This window comes from Schistocerca serialis, chromosome 1 (assembly GCF_023864345.2).
Source record: "Schistocerca serialis cubense isolate TAMUIC-IGC-003099 chromosome 1, iqSchSeri2.2, whole genome shotgun sequence".
Taxonomy (NCBI): Eukaryota; Metazoa; Arthropoda; class Insecta; order Orthoptera; family Acrididae; genus Schistocerca; species Schistocerca serialis.
The window spans coordinates 526,832,098-526,854,507 of NC_064638.1; the positions used below are offsets into that span (position 1 = coordinate 526,832,098).

The following is a 22,410-nucleotide window of genomic DNA, read 5'->3' on the forward strand; positions in this document are numbered from 1 at the left end:
GTTGTGTGAGGCATGCCTGCTTGTGTAAATGTGTGGGTTTATCTTGTCCTTTCTGAAGGAAGTATTTGGCCAAATGCTAAATGTGTAACAGTTTGTTCATTCTGCGTGACTGCAATTCAACATTTTATCTTTACAGCGAGTAGCAATCCATCCTTGTCATAGTACTGTTGATCTTCGAACCTGGACTTTTGATTGTTTTATTTGTTGTTTATATGTATCCAATACGTAAATGTGTCAAACTGAATCAAAAACTTGTAAAAACTTTACTGATCTATGGAATTCATTTTATGGAAGTATCACACCCTGCTTTAGCAGGGAAAAGAAGATCACTAGCTGAAAAATGCTCCTGTCAGAGCACAAGAAAGGCAATTAAGTCCCTCTTTAGAAGACAGACAAAAGTTGGAACCAGCTGCCTCAAAACTAATTCCGCCTTTATCACTAAAATTTTGGCATGCAAACCTCCCACATTTTTGTGTTGAAAGAGAGTAGATCAGAGCTAGTGGCAAAAGCAAGGAGGCAGTGATGGTGGGAGTGAGAAAGAGGCAATGAAAGAGAAAGAAGAGAGAGAAGAGCTGGATGAAGAGAATACCAGTGGGAACCACACAGAGAGGAGATAGTGATGGTCAGTGATAGAGAGTGGCAGTAAAAGAGAAATAGATGGATGAAGTTAGTTAGCAGTGCGAGCCAAATAGAGAGCAGCAGTGGAAATGAAAAAGAGAGATGAGTGGAGACCATACATAGGCTTAGGTGGTCTGGATCTCCCAAACCAGCAAACTGTAACAAGTAGGTACAGGGGACGGCAGGCGTATTTTGGACCGAAATTTTAAACACGTGTGTGTGTGTGTGTGTTTTGTCAATCCCCCCACCCAACACCCATGTGAAGTTTACTCGTCTAGGGGAATATGAAGGCTTAACTGTAGAGACTGGATAAAAGGATTTAGACCGTTTTAATGAAGGGTAAAATAAGACAACTGGTTACACAAATTTTATTGCATTGAATTGGCTTCGGTGTCAACTAAGGGTACCTTCGCCCACCCAGTTAGCCGTGTGGTCTAATGCCCGGCTTTCCAGATAGGGAAGGAGCGCCTGGTCCCCGGCACGAATCCGCCTGGCGAACTTGTGCCGAGATCCAATGAGCAGGCCAGTCTGTGGATGGTTTTTAGGCTGCTTTCCATCTGCCTTGGGGAATGCGGAGTGGTTCCGCCTCAGCTACACTACGTCGGCAATCGCTGCACAAAGAAGTTCTCCACGTACGTGTACACCACCATTTCTCTACCACACAAACGTGGGGATTACACTCGTCTGGTGTGAGATGTCCACCAGGGGCCAAACCGCACAATAACCCTGAAAGAGTGGTTCAGTGTGGGGCGACGGAGGGGTGAAGTGGACTGCGGTAGTTGTGGGGTTGTGGACCACTGCAACAGCGGCACGGACGGAGCCTCTCCGTCGTTTCTAGGCCCCCAGTTAACATACTATACAAGGATATCTTCAGATAAATTACAGTTACCTATAAAAAAATTTTAAACCACCATTGGATAACAACTATATCACAAACAATAAACAGCACTAGAATTATTACAAACTGTTGGTATATTTCAAAAAGAAAATAGTACAGACCAAATTTTGCCCTCCAGCTCAGTACATCCCCAACCTCATGAAAAGCTTTTCCATTCAGCCATTCATCAGGCTATATCACTGCCTTTATCACCCAAAAAAACTTTTAAGTTGATATCACTTTCATAAAAACTGCAGCAGATAATAATGTTTATGAACTTTCCTTAATTGATGACATTTTTACAGCAAAAACTAACAGCAGAGTCATTACTTTGGGCAATATTGCTAATAAAACACACACACACACACACACACACACACACACACGAAACTGTACTTAGGGACCATTTCCTACAGAATTTGTCACCTGCTACAAAGAAGATGTGGATGCGAAGTTGCCTTTTCCACAGATAACAGTTGGTAGAAAAATCTAATCCACACACTGAAATATTTGATCACTTCTCTGTGTAATTCAGTGGTTTAAAAAAATCACCTCCAACACTTGGCCAATTTATTGAATAGGGCACACTAGAAGATCTGTCATCAGCATCAGGTATAAAGAGCATTTACAAGGCAGAAAGGGTACAAACTGAAGGGAGTGTAGCAAGTTACCCTTCATACAGAAAAGGAAGGTTATAGGCTGGCAATTCATAAGCAAATGTATGTCAATGATGGTTTTATTCTCAGCCCACAGCAACAACTGCAAAATAAAAATTTCATAGCTGTTATTCCTACTGCATTAATTCTGTTCATTTTAAGCACTTTAATGCTGCCTGCACTGGGCAGATGGTGTGTACAGCTGCTGTTTCGTTTTACAGCATTTTCCCATGTATTTCATTTATCACATTTTTATACTTCTGTTACTGAGCTTGGTCTCTTGTTCTAACTATTTGCTTTTAATAATGGAACTATTTTCTTAATTTGTGCTGTTCTCTGCTATTCGTGACCCATAGGTGGCGAGCACATTACGGAGTTTCTACATAGCAGTGAAATCCAGTGATAAATCTTTCAGTCTGATGTCAGTTCTAGTGGCTTGCTATACTCGAGGTTTTAATGTTGGCTTTACAAGACAATTTTTACTTATTTAATGTGAGCACTTTATCTCTTATGTTTTTATTCTCTGGCTATGCAATGTTACTCTATAAAAGTAATACTGTTTCTAATACTTCTAGTGCTACTTGTTACGAGATAAACAGGTGGAGAAGAGCTCCTTTATTTATTACATTCTTTTCATTTCTGTGATGTTACTGGATATTACATTCTTTTCATTTCTATGATGTTACTGGATTATCTTATAGGTTATTTAAAAAGACTATCAAAGTGTTGTTATAGGGTTTCTCTGTTAGTGATTTGATGGTGTATGTAGTTTTTCACTTAATAAATATAATGTGTGTGAGAAGAGAGTTTTATCCCACTACAACAATGAGTATGTGCACAGTCATGTTTAGAAAGAAATAGAAACTGTGGGTCAAATATCCATTTTAAAACTCTTGTGCAGTGAAGGTGAAATATTTATTGATACCAGCTGACTATTTTTGTGCGACGCATTTGGAAAAAGTTAACTGATAACGACCAGTATTTGTGATCTCTCACAAAAGAAAACAAGAGTAAAACGAATACAGTAGTGAAATATACAGAGATGACAGAGAACAAACGACTGAGAAACTATGTGGAGAGAATAACGCCTCCTGATTGTATCAGATGAAAATGATTATAATAGATTACCATTTAAGGACTATAACTGATCCTTGAGAGCCAGAACACACAATGACAAGGCGCTAGCAAAAGTTGTACTTTCCATATGTGAACAGCAGCAAATACATACTTGTATACGAAAGTTGTCAAATAAAAAAACAGTATGTGAAGAACTTCAAAATTATATGACCTAAGGGATATCTAACTTCACACTGTGCAACTGAGATGGAAGCTATATTCACTAAAAATGAAGAACTATGAATCTGTGGAAATTTATCTAGGGCTAATAAACAAAACTGTAGCAGGCCTAGTGAACATTAGCAACAAAACTGAAGAGGGAGATTTATCAACGACTGTTCTGTGTGTACTTCCAAACAAGTGGGATGTACTAATTACAGCTTTGTGCTATTTGCCAGATAATGATTTTAAGAGTGCAACAATTAAGTGTGCACGTGAAAAGATGCTACACATCCCAAATATAATGAAGATAAACATTCTGCAACATCCCTGAACGTTAATGTTGGTAATTAACAGTACCAAAAAACTCCACTTAAGGAATTTTACAAAGGACAGGAAGAAACGAATAAAGAAGCAACATAAAAAGGTAGTTTCGTTTGTTACAACTGTCACAAAGTCCGTTACGTATTCAGAAACTGTCCTGAAAGGGGGAAATTTAAAAAGGAACAAAAGAATATAGGTGCTGTTAGTATGAGTGCTGCCTGTGGCACAGTTACATTGAATGGTGATAACTGGATAGTGGATTCCTGGTCAATTCATCACATGGCTCCAAATGAAAATTATTTTTCAGCTGTTGATGAAAATATTTTAGCTGAGGTCACGACATTAGTTGATGGCATAAAAACAGAAGCAAAGATAATTAACAACGAAGTTCTGGCTAAAAAACTCATAGCTAACAATAATAGAAAGATTATTTCTGATAATGAAGGTTGCAAGAGGACAATATCTCTGGAAGACTGCTTGTTAAAAATCAGCAGGAAGGTCATTTATGTTACATAAATACAAAACCATGTGCAGTTGACAGATCAATAAACGTACTGAGAAATAACAAATGTAACACAAAGTCGCTAGACTTAGGGCATTGTCAAATGATACATGTCTGCAAGTGTACAGCAAACAACACGATAATGAAGGAAGCAGTCTTGGAATTACAGTGTGAAAACGGTAAAATAAACCCATGTGGTGGCTGTTTGGCACGTAAATCAACACGAAGACCATTTCTTAAAACAAGGTATGAAGGAACGAACAACCTGTTTAGAAGTTGTTAATAGTGATCTCATGGGACATACTGACATTCCCAGTTTTGGAGGCATGAAATATTCAACGAGTATTGTTGATGACGCAGGCCAATACATATTTGTGAATTTCTTAAAAAATAAGGATGAAGTATTAGAAGAATTCAAGAAATGGAGGAGTCAAATGAAAAAACAAACTGTAAACAAAATTCACGTGAACAAGGGCCTAGAATTCTGTTCACACAGTTCTGTGAATCTGAATGAATATGACACGAAATAACTAAACTACACACCACAGAAAAACAGTATAGCTGAATGCTCAACAGAACGTTAATGATATGGTAAGGTCACAATAGCTAGGAATTTGCCAAGGTGTTTTTGGGGCGAGATGATGTACACTGCCGCAAAGATAAGGAATCGCGTTACAAATAACCACAACAACAAAAAAATGCCTCAGGAATTGTGGACAGGTAGAAAGTCTAGTGTGAGACATTTACTTGTGATAGGATGTGAAGTTTTCAGTCACCTACACAAACAAAAACGTCGTTCGAAATTATACGAAAGGGCAGAAAAAGGCTTAATTATTTGATGCACTCTATAAAATGGTTCAAATGGCTCTGAGCACTATGGGACTCAACATCTGCGGTCATAAGTCCCCTAGAACTTAGAACTACGTAAACCTAACTAACCTAAGGACATCACACACATCCATGCCCGAGGCAGGATTCGAACCTGCGACCGTAGCAGTCGCGCGGTTCCTGACTGAGCGCCTAGAACCGCTAGACCACCGCGGCCAGCTGATGCACTCTATAACACACTATATGACCGTGGGTACAGGGCCTGGATGCCAGAAACAAAATAGCCTGTGGAATCCAAGAAAAGTATTTTCAAACAATTCTTGAATGGCAAATGCTCAACTGAAAATAATAAACAGGACAAATTTCTATTGTATGTGCAATGAAGGAGCATTATCATTTCCAAGTATTGGAGATGAAATATGACATGAAAGAGAAGATTCTAACACTGAAGGGAAATTTTATGATTTCTCAGATCAGGAGGAAAATTTGGAAGATACTGAAGGTAACCAGGAATTTGTGGAACATTCTGATATTTAATGAAATAGATGCAGGCCAAGGATGAGTGCAACAAAAGAGAAAATGAGTTTAAGCAAATATCATCCAATGACACTTCATTCAAACGAGGTTGTTTATCATGAAATAGTACAAAAACACATTGTGCAAGAAAAGAACAGTGATCAACCATTATCATATCATGAATCAGTTAATTCTAATAAGGCAGCAGAACAGATGGTTGCAACGAATGAAGAAATTAACTTCCTGAAAAAAATCATGATATTGGGAAACTGGTTGAGCTACCATCTGGTGTAATTCTTGTAAAGAATAGATGAGTATTTAGAAAGAAGAAAGTTGGTGAGAAGACCAGATTTTTAAAGCTTGCTTAGTCACAAAGCGATTTAGTCAAGTAGAAGGTGTAGACTATAACGAGATTTGTGCGCCCGTTTCAAATTCAAAACGATTGGTCGACTGGCAGAATGATATTTTCACTTTGCTGTGGAGTGTGCATTGATATGAAACTTCATGGCAGATTAAAACTGTGAGCTGGACCAAAACTCGAACTTGGGACCTTTGCCTTTCACGAACAAATGTTTTACTGACTGAGCTACCCAAGCACAACTCATGACCCATCCTCTTAGTTTTTAGTTCGGCCAGTGCCTCATCTCCTACCTTTCAAATGCCAGAGGAGTTTTCCTGTGAAACTTGCATAACTAGCACTCCTGGAAAAAAGGCTATTGTGGGGACAAGACTTTGCCACACACTGGGGGAAGTTCCCAAAATAAAATTTTTCACTTTGCAGCGGAATGTACACTGATATGAAACTTGCTGGCAGATCAAAACTATGCGCTGGACCAAGACTCAAAGGACTTTTGTCTTTTGTGGGCAAATGCCCTCATTCTGGCAACATAATAAAACTCAGCACTGACAAGTTAAACTGCTAACAAAGCTGAAGTGATTTTGTGGAAAACTTAAACAAAAAATATTATTAAAGGGCTCTGTTATTACACTAAAACGCGCGCCACCTAGGAAGGCGCTTCCGCGCATAAAGGCGAAGTGGAAAGGAAGCAGAGCGGGCAAACAAAGTCCATATCGCCAAACTGTGCTGCTGTGGACAACAGGAATGGCTCGTTTGCCTATGGTACACTCTATTATACATTTATGTCTATGAGGTGAAAAATATTAAAACCAATTTCAATCAATCATCATAAGAGAAATATTAATTGACGTTCTGATGATATTCCGTCCACTGCTCCACAGATTTACTCTGAGTGACGTCGGGAGGCAAACAGCTGACACAGCTTTGTGAAGATGTGAAGTACAATCTCTCTCAAAACGAGAATTGTCGAAAGACAAGGTCATTGAAACTGCTTGCAAATATGTATCATTTATTGTGATTTGAACTTGTAAGAAAAATTTAATACACAACAAAATCTGCATAATTAAAAAGATACGAAGTGCTAATCAAAAACGCTAGGAAGTTCTCATTATTATGTATGCAACTGATATGTTCCCAAACACATTTTTTAAACAACGAGTCTTTAAAACTTCAAAATATTACTACTTTGTTCCAAAGTCTAATTGTAATACCATTGTCACTTCTATTCGAGTCTGTTTCTGAACAATCTGATTGTAAATTTACGATGATAGGTTCATGGCTTATATCCATCATCACTTCCCTGTCAAGTTGTTCTTTCTGAAGCTTTTCAGCATGCTGCACAGACTGTGCCCATGCTACAGTTGGGATATTGTCTGTTGCCTCATGCACAAGCAGTGTTCAGTATGTGTTATCTTGAATGTTCTGTTTCTTTCTCCCACATAGCATTAAAACCATTTGCCTAAATTAATTCAATGGAGCTACACTGACAGCGATACACGGGTAAACACAAAATTATCTGACCCCCATTAATGCGCAAGGTTTGTATGTTCTGTCACATGACTTGTATAAATTAACAAGGTCAGGACATCGGCGCGAGTCTGGATTACACTGTGATTAATATTTTTACCTTTAAGCCGTGGACAAATACCTGCTTTTCTGGTGTTTTCTCTGTAACAGTTGAATTATACCTGGCAATGACCGAGTTTGAAGCAAGGTGTGACAAGAATTGTGAATCACCTTATGAAATTGACAGCGTCCATTTCCGAATGGTAGTCATTGCTGTTTCTCTTACATGTAAGTAGAAGTTCATTCTCAGAAACAAAACCAGAAGAAGAGTCAGAATGCAGAATAATTATCCGAGAACCTATTCTTATGAGAACTTTAAAACTGCCACCAGCAGATCTACCTAGAATGATTCTAACTGACCCATGATTCATCAAGGTAATACACTGTTGAACCATCCCCTCCTCTTGGGTCGTTAATCTTTATATGAGATATAGTTCGTGCTGCACTTATGCCACCTCTTTGAACTAAAAATTCTCTTCTTAACATAAATGGAATCATCATCTTTCTTTTAATATTCTTTACATTGATGAAGTGCTTACCATTGCATAGCTATAACAAGTTTTTGTTATGTCTGACACACATTGTTCACATGGAGCACTTTAAAACATCATTGTTAAAACTATCCATTTATGTTACAGGTTCCATGTGATTTCAATGCTTTCCAGGCGACACAAAACCAACTTTTTCTACAGTTCCTACAGCTCTCTTGCCAACACCACATTGTTCTGGAGCCCGTTCTTGTGTTTTCAAATATCGACAGTAGAAGACCTGCTTTCAAATTCATGTTTGAAAAGTTATAAATGCGGTAAATAATCCCCCTCGCCAGATTGTGAAGTACTTCACTTCACATTTTTTGCCGTCACCTGGCTTTCTTTTTGATCACACTTAAACATTTACGGATACACATTCACAGCTATACACCTGGGGGGGGGGGGACAGTTGAATGAATAATACGGTTGTCGTGAAGTACGGCAACAGTGCAGCATGTAGGAGCAAGATTCTCACTCTCTAGCTGTAACTCTCCGCTAGCCACTCGGAAAGAGAATGAATATTATTGGCTGCCTGTGGCTAGTGGAGGGGGGATGCGCACAACTGCTGATAATTGGTCTGCCTTCTTACAAGACGCGAACAATAGCATCAGCCATTTATGTAAATGACTGATTAACCCACCGATAACGCAAATGATAGTCCACACAAAAAAGAAAAATTTCTGCAGCAAGACTTGTACGTGTGTGTGTGTGTGTGTGTGTGTGTGTGTGTGTGTGTGTGTGTGTGTGTGTGTAGGGGGCAGCATGTTTTTGCATGACACTACTTTTCTTTCAAAACAAAATTATGGAAATTTGAGAAAATTCTAACAAGGCATAATCATTATTGGTAAACAGCACAGCAAAGGAAGAAAATGCTAGTTGCACTCAATAGTGTCATCCTGATAACTCTGATCAAGTAAAGGCTACAATGTAACAGCAGTACTCACCTGCACAAAGCTTGTGGTAAAGACGATATAATTGGTCCATACCCCTGTGCATTGTCATATAACTCAAACAAGGGTGCAGCAACTAGCTTGTAATTCTTAGGTACGGCAAACAAGGCTAGAAACCAACAGAAAGAGGGAAAATAATCAATGACAGAATTATTATTTCAAATGCTGTCTACATACTTCTCAATATGACATTGTACTGCAATAAAAAAAGACCAATTGTGCACTCACAAATTTACTACAATATTTTATAGTAATATAATTAATACAATAAAAGAAATGTCCCCAAATATATTAGGAAGGACTAATTTACGTCACAGTGATTTACTTCATTAGTCGACCAGAGAAAACTGAATTTACTCTAAGGTGACAAAAATCATGGGACAGCGATACGCAAATATACAGAGAGTGGTAGCATTGTGTACACAAGGTATAAAAGGGCAGTACATTGGTGGAGCTGTCATTTGTACCTAGATGACACATGAGAAAAATTTTCCAACATCATTGTAGCCTCACAACGGAATTAACACATTTCGAACACGAAATGGTTGTTGAGAGTTGAAGCTAAACACATAGGACACTCCATTTCGGAAATTATTTGTGAATTCAATATTCCAAGATCCACAGTGTCAAGAGAGTGTCGAGAATACCAAATTTCCAGCATTATCTCTGACCACGGTCACTGCAGCGGCTGATGGCCTTCACTTAACGACAGAGAGCAGCAGTATTTATGTAGAGTTGTCAGTGCTAACTGACACGCAATACTGTGTGAAAGAACCACAGAAATTAATGTGGGACATATGACGAACTTATCTGTTAGGACAGTGCAGCAAACTTAGGTGTTTATGGGCTATGGCAGCAGACAACTGACACGAGTGCCTTTGGTAACAAGACAACATGGCCCAAAGTACCTCTCCCAGGGTCGTGACCACATTGATTGCATCCCAGATGACTTGAAAACGATGGCCTTGTCAGATTAGTCTCGATTTCGGTTGGTAAGAACTGATGGTAGGATTCAAGTGTGGTGTAGACCCCATGAAGCTATGGACACCGGTTGTCACAAGGCATCGTCCAAGCTGGTGGTCGCTCCATAATGGTGTGAGCTGTGTTTACATGGAATGGAGTGGGTTCTCTGGTCCAAATGAACCGATCATTGATTGGAAATGGTTATGTTCGCCTACTTTGAGCCATTCGTGGACTTCAGATTCACAAACTAAGATGGAATTTTTATGGGCGACAAGGCGCCATGTCACCAAGCCATGATTGATTGTGATCTGTTTGAAGAACATTCGGGACTATTCGAGCGAATGATTTTGCCACCCAGATCGCCTGACATGAATCTCTCAAACAATTACTAGAAATATTCAAGAGGTCAGTTCATGAACAAAATCGTGCACCGGCAACGCTTTTGCAGTTTTGGATGGCTACAGAGGCAGCATGGTCCAATATCTCTGCAGGGGACTTCCAATTACTTGAGACCATGCCACATCGAGTTGCTGCACCAAAGGAGACAGACACATTATTAGGTTGTATACCACGACTTTTGTCACCTCAGTGTAAAACTGATCAATACTGCTACTCAGTTTTATGTGAGCTGTAGTAACATGCTGTACAATTCTTAAGTCAATATTTAGAGAAAAAAATTTACCACAAATTTTATGAAGTTCGGTGCTAGTATGCAAAAATCAAAATTTCACCAGATAAAGTAATTCAATTAAAGCTAAACCAATCAACATCTGTGGGGGAGTTTCTCTCCATGACAGCTTCCAGACACATTAAGCAAACATGGTAAGTGTGTATCTGACTTACTGGAGATGACTCTTTCAGAAAACTAGAGGTACACCCTTAAATCATCACAAACCTATATGAAGTAAAGCATCCACAAGAGGCCATTCAAAACAACTGATAAACTCTTGATCACACGGCTGAAATCTTGAAAGTGTCTCATTAACAGAACTGCTGAGAAAATAATAAGTTATAAGAAAATTGAACACATCAAATGCTAAACATTGTACTGATAGTCTAAGAAAATGCATTTTGATAATTCATGATTACCACTCAGAATTGTATGGAACATGGCATAAAAGTGCCAATACCACATTGTTTACATACAGGTGTGCAGCTGACACCCAAACCTCCAGATGTCAGAGACTCAGAGCTGTAACAAATGTTTTGTCAACAAGGTATCAAACAAAACTATGATTCAGTTTGAGCTATGTGCTGTTGTCCAGCAGAACAGGCATAAACGTTAATTAATAGCGACACCAGAACTACCAGAGCACAGGAAAAGCATATCTGTGATTCCTTTATACGTGTGGCTAGTGTGGGTGAGTTGATAGAGCATTAGACTGTCATGCGAAGGGTCTTGGTTTTGAATCCCCCCCCCCCCCCCCCCCCCCCCCCAACAAGGTTTTTTTTAACGTATTATGCATGAAAGTATTTTGGCAGTCTAATTTTGCTTTATTTCTTTGAAAGTAGTAAACCTACAAAGTACATTTGCAGTTTCACAGAATAAACAATCTGAACAGACAAACAAAGAAGCAATTGCAATAACATTAATAATAATAATAATAATAATAATAAACAAAATAATAAGATTAAAAAGTAGTACATAATGTTCAAAAGTCAATGTGTTTCGATTTGTTGCACTACCGCTTCTTGTAGAAATGTCCTCAACATTTCTTGGGTCATTTACCAGAGGAGTGAGAGTGGACTATTAAGTTTGGTGCTGGTAACATGGATTGATGTGTACAAGTACCTCAAAAACAAGGTTCTTGAAGGACCACAAACAGCTTTGGAGCAAGTTTGCTCACCTGTGAAAGCAATGGAATAATTGTGTACTCATGGACTGTTGCGTGAACAGACAGTACAACCTCTACAATATCTTTAGAAACCTCTAGTTGGAAAAGTGCCACCCACAGACATCTCCTTGTTGAATCCACTTTCTTCACCGTTTTAGATATTTGCAACTGTGGAGGCTGTCATGAGTGAATGAATGCGTGTGTGCAAGAGAGAGAGAGAGAGAGAGAGAGAGAGAGAGAGAGAGAGAGAGAGAGAGAGAGTGTTATGTACTTATTATTATTATTATTATTATTGCAACTGTTTCTTTATTTTTCAGCTCTGATATATTCTATGAAACCACAAATGTACACTATAGGTTCATTACTTTCAAAGAAACAAAGTGAAAGTAGATTGCCAAAACACTTCACGCATAATACATTTTAAAAATGTGTTGTCAGGGGGTTTCAAATCCAAAACCCTCTGCACAGCAGGCTAACGCTACAACTAACTCACACTAACCACACATGAAGTATCGCAGATAGGCTTGTCCTGTGTTCTGGCAGTTCTAGTGTTACTTTTAGTTAATGTTTATGCCCATTCTGCTTCAGATTGTGCTGTTATGTGTACTTACTTCCTGGACTCCAGCCAGTCGGATTGGAGTCCGGACAGTGAGTACACACAAAAGCGAACCTCACAGCTCTTAAGGGGATGGTTGGATCAGCTGTCAAAATATTATGCAAAAATGGAAACAACTACTCAGCTGTACACCTGCAAATACAATACTAATGAACCTTGCTGATAAAACCTGAGAGATGACTGTGGCAACTCTTCTACCTCACATGTTGCAACCCATCTAGTGTCACTAATATTTCATTTGGAAGTGCAGGTGTACGAAAAGTGAAGAGAGAAGTAAGGGAAGAGAGCAAAATGGGAAGTGAACAGGGAAGTAAAGGAATACATGTGACAAAAGACAAACTTTAATCGTTTTCAACTGTCCCTCACTCAACATGGGGTTTAGTGAGCATCACTGTCATGAGAGGCTGAAGCTGACAGTTCTTCCAAGGCCATAGAAGCTCACCAATTCTATTACTCTAATTAAGAGAAACTAAGTTTAGACACTCAGCAGCAGTCACTATGGAACACTACACTTTGTATTAACAGAGGGATTCGTCAACAGAATTCTTGCTGCATCTGTCAGCACATGACTGTATGAACTCTTGAGACTGATGGAGCCCTTTGAGATTTTGCATTTAAGTCTTCGTGTCAAGCATATTTCCAGTCACTGGATGCAACATCACCTTAATATACGGGAAAATAAGAATTTTATTGCTAATAATCAGATACTGAATAGGTATTTTTCTGAAGGTCAACATTTAGGCTGATATTCTAAACATTGGATCTAATGTTTATGCCCATTTTTTAATATAAATTCCTGTAACAATATCGAGAAAGTGTGTCGGAGGATTTTGGGAGACATCTAAAAAGCACTGATAAATAAATCACACAAAATTTTGAATTATTAGGACTTTGGGACACAATAACCAATAAAGACTATGATGGTACCAAAATGGGGAGCTTACCGACATCAGCAACAGAATAATGTCTCTTGCAACATTTTTTAAGATGCTTACTTTTCCACCATGCAGCACTGGTCTTGTCTGATATTAAGGAAACAGTATCAATTTCTGAAGAACATAGTTATCAGTTAGCAATTAGCCTCATTTGGAACTGACAACCCACTGAAAAACCAAGGTAACAGGGTTGTACCAAAAGTAAGGTTCCCAATGAGCTACAGCCTTGTGGGTGTGGTTCCCCCACCATTGAGCCTGCCTCTCCATGATTTGCTACTTTGCTCAGTGTTGGCTTGACAGAGATGGAAGTGCTGATCGCCATGGAGATTCATCGGCAAATGACTGAGGTTTATGGTGAAGAGTGCATGTCCGTTCAGCATGTCAGCAAATGGTGCAGGGCTTTTGCTGAGGGCTGCACCAAAGTTCACGATGAAGGACAGAGTGGAAGACCACCGGTTTTGGATGAGATTATCCAGAAAATCAGCAGCGAGTTGCTCAAAGATCAGAGGGTCATTGTCCGTGAACGTGTTGCCCATTCCTGAAGCTTCCCATAGCACAACTGAAAGAATTTTAACAGAAACTTTGGGTTATCGCAAGGTGTGCGCTCACTGGGTCACCCAGATGCTGACTGATGGACACACGGAGTAACAGCTTGACTGTGCTTGCAAGTTTTTTCAACAATGTGAGAGGGGGAGGGGGGGGGGGTGGGGGGGGGAGGGGGGGGGGGGAAGGCAACAAGGAGAAGTTGTTCGACGATCATCACGAGAGATGAAACGTGGATGTTTCATTACACCCCCAAAAATAAACAACAACCTCATTAGTGGTGTCACTCCGGTTCACCGTCACCAAATAAATTCAAACAAACGCATTCGGCAGGAAACGTTATGGCGACTGTGTTTTGGGATTGAGAGGGGGCACTCCTCATCGATTTCATGCAACCTGGGACGACAGTAAACCCAGACAGATATTTGAAACATTGACCAAACTCTGGTTAGCAATACAGAATTGCCGGAGAGGATGACTGATGGAGGAGTAGTGCTTCTTCACGACAACGCTCTACCCCACGTCGCTCGTCAAACAGGAGCTTTTGAAGAAATTTGGGTGAACTGTTCTGCCCCATCCCCCGTACAGCCCGGAAATAGCCCCCAGAGATTATAACCTCTTCCCCAAGCTAAAGTAGCACTTAGGTGGCAAATGCTTCAAGAGCGATGAAGTCCGAGCAGAGGTTTACGAACTTCCTCAATGCGTTGGGGTGAGACTACTTAAATTTAGGAATACAAAAGCTTGAGTACTGGCTTCAAAAGAGTGTCGAAAAAAATGGTGACTATGTCGAAAAACAGACAAAAGTGTAAGCTTTTCAATGGTGTATAAATTAATAACAATAAACAATGTTTTCTGTTTGTAAAAAATATGGGAACTGTACTTTTGGTACAACCCTCACAGAAGGCTCCAAGATACTTAGCAAGTGATGGAACATATATCAGAAAGACATATTAGATGCCTTATGAGCAGTGTTCATTGCAGTTGACAAAAATATTGTCTCTATTGAGGTCGAAATTGAGTGCAACAGCGAAGTTAGCTGGTTGCGTGTAACAGATCTAGGTGAAATCAAGTTAATTGTTGGATGTTTTTACCAGCCACCTGATTCCGCCGTGACAGTTCTCTGGTCAATCAAAGAGTCTACAGCCCGTAGCAGATAAAAACCCAGATTATGCAGTACTAGTTGGACACAGCCTGCTGAGCATAGAATGGGACTTCTATGGATTCAATGCACGAGGGTACAGACAAACTGCCTTATAAAGTATTTCTGAACATGTTTTCCAAAAACTGTCATGAGCAGCTAGTTTACCAGCCCACACACAATGGAAATACTTTAAACCTTGCAGCTACAAACATGCTGGACCTTATGGATAGTATCAGTGTAGGGACAGTGATTAGTTGTCATGACATCATCAGAGCAAATATGGTTACAAAAGTTAATAAACCAGTCAAGAAGACTAGGAGAGTGTTTAGTCCATTTTTTCCACACAGGCCATTTTTTCCACACAGGCCATTTTTTCCACACAGACCATTTTTTCCACACAGACCATTTTTTACATACAGACCATTTTTTCCACACAGCCCAATCTAGCCATTGTCACAAATGATGATATATGATGAGGACAACACACCGACCCAGTCCCCAGGCAGAGAAAATTCCCAATCCGGCTGGGAATCGAACCCAGGACCCCGTGATCCAGAGGCAGCAACGCTAGCCACTAGACCATGAGCTACGGATTACTTGAGCAATGAACAATATGAGAAGTGTAAGGAATTATGGGCAAAGTTTAAACAGATCATAAATTGTGTGCCTAGTAAGTGGATTAACGACGGAGAAGACTCACCATGGTTTACCAAGAAAAATCACAAAATGCCAAGGAAGCAAAGGCTGTTGCACACTTGGTTCAAAAGAGAACATGCAAATGACAACAGGAAAAGATCATTAGAGATCTATGTTACTGTAAAGAGATCTGTGCCTGAAGCATACAACACCTACCACTGTCCTACCTCAGTGAAAGATCTGTCCGAGAACTCGAGAAAATTCTGGTTCTGAGTAAAATCATGAAGTGAATCTAAGGCTTCCACCTAGTTATTCGTTAACCAGTCTGTTGTGGCAGTAGAAGGTAGCAAAACAAAAACTAAAGTTTTAAATTCTGCATTTCAGAAATCATTCATGCATGAGAATCACGCAAACATACCTTTGACCACAGCACAGACTCCTATAAGGACAACATACTAACAGGTATCCTTGGTGTAGAGAAATAACAGAGAGAGATGAAAACAAATAATTCACCAGAGCTAGATGTCATCCCAATTTGGTTTTATGGCAATGGCCCCTGATTCCGCTTGCAATTGTTGTGAATATTTCACACAGCGCAAGTCCCAAGTGACTGAAAAAAAGTGCACGTGACTCCCGTATATAAGAAGGGTAAAAGAACGGTCCCACAAAATTGCAGACCAATATCCATAATATTACTTCGCTGCAGAATTTTTGAGCGTATTCTCATTTCAGTTATAACAAATTTACTAGAGACCAAAAAGCTTATGTCCACAAATCATAATTGCTTTAGAAAGCAGCACTTACGCAAAACTCAGCTCACCCTTTTCTGAAATGATACCGTGAAATATGGATATTACATACCTCCAAAAAACATTTGCTATTGTACAAGCTGTTAACAAAGATATGAACATATGGAATGGGTTCCAGATACGTTGACTGGTTCGAAGACTTCATAAGTAATAGAACCCAGCACGTTTTACTTGATGGCAAGTGTGATAGGACCACTATAGTTTTCGATATATGTAAATGATCTGGAATAGGGTGGGGAGCAATCTGCATTTGTCTGCTGATGATGCCATGGTATATGGGAAGGTGTCATCGTCAATTGACTTTAGGAGGATAGAAGATGTTAAGACAAAGTTTCTAGTTGTGTGATGAATGACAGCTCTAAATTTAGATAAATTTAAAAAAAGTAGCGTCCTGCCTGATAGTTACACAATTTAAATATCTGGGTGTAATGCTGCGAAGTGATACGAAATGGAACGAACACATGTGGATTGTGGTAGGGAAGGCAAATGGTCAAGTTTGATTTATTGGGAGACTTTTGGGAGTGGGAGTCATCTGTAAAGGAGACTGCATATAGGACACTAGTGTGACCCATTGCTGAGTACAGCTGAAGTGTTTGGGATCTGAATTAGATTTGGTTTAAAGAAAAACTTCTAAGCAGTTCAGAGGCAGACTGCTAAATTTGTTACTGGCACCTTTGAACAACATGAAAGTATTACCGAGATGCTTCGGGTACTCAGCTGGGAATCCCTGAATGGAACGCAATGTCTTTTCGAGAAACACTATTGAGAAAATTGAGAACCAGCATTTGAAGCTGACTGCAGAACGATTCTACTACCGCCAACTACATTTTGCATATGGACCACAAAGGTAAAGTACGAGAAATTAGGGCTCATACTGAGACATATAAAAAGTAGTTTTTCCCTCACTCTATTTGTGAGTAAAGTGGCAAAGGAAATTACTAATAGTGGTACAGGGTACCCTCCGCCACACTTCGTATGTATGTAGATTTCCTTATGGCCACAGAAGGCATCCACTACACAAACAGACCACACATTTTCAGGTTTTTATTTACACTGTTGCCATCATCTCTAACAAAGCAACTCTGAACTGTGGTAAAAAAGCATTAAATATTAGAAGCCTGCCTTTCGAGCCAAGTGTGAAAGAATATGGGTATAAAACTGTAGCAACATGGAACTTTCACTAAATAATGTGAGCTTTCACTAAATAATGTGTGCTGTTATTAGTTGCAACTCCCTACTGGCCTATAGACAAAATACACCAATTATCAATACTTGTTAAGTCTGTAAATGACACCCATTCCGGACCACTGTTTCATGGTTAGGAAGTAATGTTTCAAACATTTTAATAAGTAATACAATGTTAAAAGGGGGTAAACTTTTGGTGTGCGGTCTCTCTAATTTCACTGGTTCACTGTGTGCTGCAGTTACCCCATTGTTGTGTTCCATATGAATGCCAGAACAATGCTGTAGAGTATTATGTCAGCACAACATGCTACTATCAAACAAAACGGATAAATTTAATTTTTCTAGGTAAGTTTGAATGTATATGAGGTTTTGTGTGAAAAATGAGTCAATCTTCCAATTTAAAATGCATGAACACCAATACCTTACAATTCGTGCTTACAGATTTTTAAAAATGTTCAGTCTGCAGAACAACTGCCCCGATGAAATACCTTTTTACCTGCTTTCTTAATTTTTGGTACTTTAGGTTATCTACTAAGCATCCATACAGAGGAGAGTCATCACTTGTTCAAAGCACGCTTTCATAGCCCCTTCCTAGAATGGAAGGATCTATGGCAAAGAGTACCAATAACGAAGAAGATATTCACCAGGTCTCTAAGAAATAGTTGTAAACACAAGCAGAAGCAGAAGCCGAAGGTAAAAATAACAGCTACAGTTGGAAGTGAAAATAAGCACTGCACAAAGTTTCCTTGGTGAAAATGAAGATTGTATGTTTGATTAAGACGCAACCTGTAAGGAATACTGGTTTGAAAGAAACTGATAATGCTTTCGCAACAACTTCTGAACTGAAATACAAAATAAAGAAAATAAAAGGTATAGACAGTTTTCTCATGAGGAAGAAAGGTAATTTAGGGGTTAATGTCTTGTAAACATCATCATTAGAGACTGAGCACAAGCTCTGATTAGGGAGGAGTGATGAATGAAATCTTAGCATTTGCTTCTAGTGATTCAGGAAATTATATAAAACATAAATCTGGATGGATTTAAAATTCTTCTCTTCCCTTTTCAATCAGCAGGCCACTTTTGTGAACACCGAGCAAGTTGGCACTTTGGTTTGCACAATGAACTCACTTTAGGAAAAGAAAATAGTACGACCAAGAATGAAGACAAAGTACCCGGCGAGCTCTTCTGTTCCATGTAGCTGATGGAAGGACTGGACAGCCAGCTAAAGAAATAAATGGAGATGAAACAAGTTCAGGGAGCTTCTGGAAAATAAAGCTTCCAACAGTCTGGAAAAAAAATCTGAGGATTGCTAAATGGGTTTCACATATGACAAGTGTTGTGTTATAATCAAAAGTAAATCCCTCACTGCCACAGAAGCGCTGGCGGTGTGTGCTATTGAACTGTCTTGAATGAAATAACTTTACATCTTTTGTTAGCTGTTACTTTTCTGAAAAATGAATGCAGTGCCTCTTAATGTTATCAAATAGGATTTTCAAAAGCCTAATGTCAATTATTCTCACATACTCCAACAAATGCAATCATGTTTCATCAGAAAATGTGCATGTCGATATCAACCTCCACATTGTGCACAGACTGCAATTGTAACATTAAACCGAGTTGGCCAGTTAATGCTCTACTGTTTTTCTAAAGTTTCAGTATGTGTTAGTATACAACTCTGAGTAGATTCTACCGACACTGTCATCTAAATTTGAAACCATTTCCTAGGACTTCTTTATGAGGCCATTCCTAAGTCATTCCCGCTTAAACTGGTAAGCCACCTTATAGAAGTTAAACCAGAGTGTACGTGGTGGTCATAGCTTTCCTCCTCAGTATTGGTTCCTAGACGTAGTACTTGCACTGCACATAAATCATTGAATAAATTCAATAACTGCTTAGAAACAAAGGTAGTGAATTTTGTCCAATTTATGAAGATGCTGAGAGAGAGAGCGCGCATTAAGACTTGCAAAGTATGAGTGGGGGAATTCCCCTAAAAATTCCAACGTGATTTCATAAGAAGCTCCTGATAAAGTAACGAGACAGATGGTTGGGCGATGAGGAGGGAATCTAACACTACAATAACAACTATTCTTCCCTTGCATGAGACATACTGGCCAATAAGCAGTGGTTTAACCAAGTTTGTTTGTTTTTTTGTTTTTTGTTTTTTTTTTTTTAAACATCAATGTATATGGAATAAGATTAATATAATTAACACACAATGAAATATTAAGAATTTCAAAATTTGTTACTTATAAAGCCCAAAAAAATTAAATTGCAATTCTTAAAGTTAAAAACACACAATTCCCCGAGAATTCCAGGTTATCCAGAAAAATTTCCACCCAGCAGCATAGGTGTCATTCTCAAAATGTGCTGTGTAATACAATGGTATTGATTTTCACTTTACTGAAGGAACATTTACTATGAAATAAGAAAAGCATGAAGTTACGGAACAACCATAAAATTTCTATTGGCCCAGTAACTTCTTTTTTTTGTAATTTACAGAGGAGTCACTATTAAACATGCCACAAGACAAAAGCAAAATTTGATCAGAAAGTGAAATTTTATTCCGCTGCATTTTCATAACATAACTAAATGAAGAAGGTAGCTATGTGTACTGTGTCTAATAATATTCGGCATAGCCTATCCTTAAAACCTGCACAGCAATAACAGAAAACCATTATGTTAACACTGTGAAATGAAACATCATTCAAAGGGGCACTTTTTAAAATCTGCTATGGCTACCCAAAATTATTAATCACGTACAACATCCCTCGAGAGATAAGCAGCAAAATGGCAGCAGTTGGATAGTGAATTTGATGTCAATTATTAATACCCATATTATGCTATCAAACAATTTCTGCATAAGCAAGAGTGAATTGGCAGTTTCAAGTAGTCATCATATTGCCCAAAACAAAAATATCAATTTATGAATTATTGAATCTGGCTGTGATGATTAAAATTTGGCATAACTGCATCCTACAAATCGTGGAGAACCAAGCTATAATTTTTTGTATTAGCAGATCTTGAAATATTTTGATAATTACAGTGCAAAGAGAAGACTCCCACCACTATGAGAAGCTTTTTTTTTAATTTTTTTGAAAAGAAACTGTCCATAACTGATGTTACCGGAGGTAAAGTATTACACAATGTAATACAGTAATTGGTGTGCAAATTAATTCTGGAAGGAACAAAAAACAAAATCAATTCACAAACTGCTTAAAATATGCCATCAACTGAGATGTTAGTTACTGAAAGACATTTGTCATGCACTTGATGTTTCAGCAATTGTACACACAATTCACTGCCACAAATTAATGCAAATTTATAATTTAATTACTTTGCTATACAGATGGACTTCAATTACATGTATAGTAATTGTGAAGCATTATATCAAATTCCAAATACAAAACATGAAGCATTAACTACATGTTTATGCTGACATACAGCTTACTACAATGATTAGAAAGAAAGGATGACAAGTGGAAGACAGCTAACCATCATTAATAATGAGAGAAAATTCAAATGTACACTTCATTAGAACACTGTTGTGCATAATGTCCTGTGCTATGAATACACATTACTCGCTCGGAAATTTATTACATGAAAGAGTGTGTGTGTGTGTGTGTGTGTGTGTGTGTGTGTGTGTGTGTGTGTGTGTGTCCTTTTTATGAAACTGCAAGGCTGTTTCAGGGTTAGTTCAATATTTCATTTAAACAACAACTTGCATAGTACAATAATTTTTTCAACTATCTTCTAAGTTAAAATCTGACTTTTCCATCTCAAAAAAAAAAAAAAAAAAAAAAAAAAAAAAAAAAAAAAAGGAGTTAGTTGGACAGCAGTTAGCAAGTGTACCAGTTTTACCTTCTCAAGTTTAAAGATATTTTACTAACAGCTTCAACGGAATTTTGGGGTTTTGTTCATAAATAGTAATCTCTGTTTTAACATTTATAGTGTTAAATAATGAAACCCCCCCCCCCAACACACACACATATTCTCTTAACTGAAGCGTAATTTCTAAACCAAGTTAGTGGAGAAAAATTGCAAGTGATGCGGGGAATAACTCTTCAAGCATGCACAGAGAAAAACAAAAGAAAAGGTTTTCTACATTAATGTCCAAGTCACGTCCCACTTCAATGAAAGTGGTAAGCATTACATTTTTAAAGATAAAACCCAAAAAACGGAAAACAGGACATATCTTGTGTAGCCCCTCTAACACACTGGCAAGTTGCCAAACAGAAATGACAAAAAAATTGCTGGGTGCAGCTGTTAGATTAAGAAAGAGGTGCTTTACAAATATTATAACATGAAATACGTTTGGGTAGGTTCAGAAAAAAAGTTATAACTTATAACTGAAAAAATTACTCTAGTAAATAATTTAGTATAATACAACTGTGTGTACTAAAAACTGTACAGACCATTACATTCACAGAAAACACATAGGATACTGACTGTGAAACACAATAGTGGCATAGAGGGGACAAGGCAAAAAAATTATTGCATGGAAGGTAACATTTCACCTCAGCTTCATTCCGACATCACCACAAAAAGACTGCGACAAATTTGTTCGTGTTACTGTCTGTTGACAACCCGGCCCTATTTTTTGTTCTTTTTATAGTAATCTGAAGACTAGTATGATGCATTTCTTCAAATTTATCATGTGCCAATCTTTTCCTAATGACTTACATACTGCAACCTAAATACATTTGAATCTAATCTACAATTTTATCTTCGACACGGTCCTCCAGTACAA

At 38.4% G+C, this 22,410-nt stretch overlaps 1 protein-coding gene across 2 annotated transcripts in view; it reads right to left on the bottom strand.

Annotated features, from left to right (window-relative positions):
* The window catches only part of LOC126474770 (cleavage and polyadenylation specificity factor subunit 5), a 110,875-nt gene that overhangs the window by 3,371 nt on the left and 85,094 nt on the right, over window positions 1-22,410 (bottom strand). For both annotated transcript variants that reach the window (XM_050102249.1, XM_050102256.1), the window contains exon 5: window positions 8,995-9,109. In XM_050102249.1, the coding sequence (XP_049958206.1) occupies window positions 8,995-9,109 (115 nt within the window). The remainder of the gene's footprint in view (window positions 1-8,994; window positions 9,110-22,410) is intronic.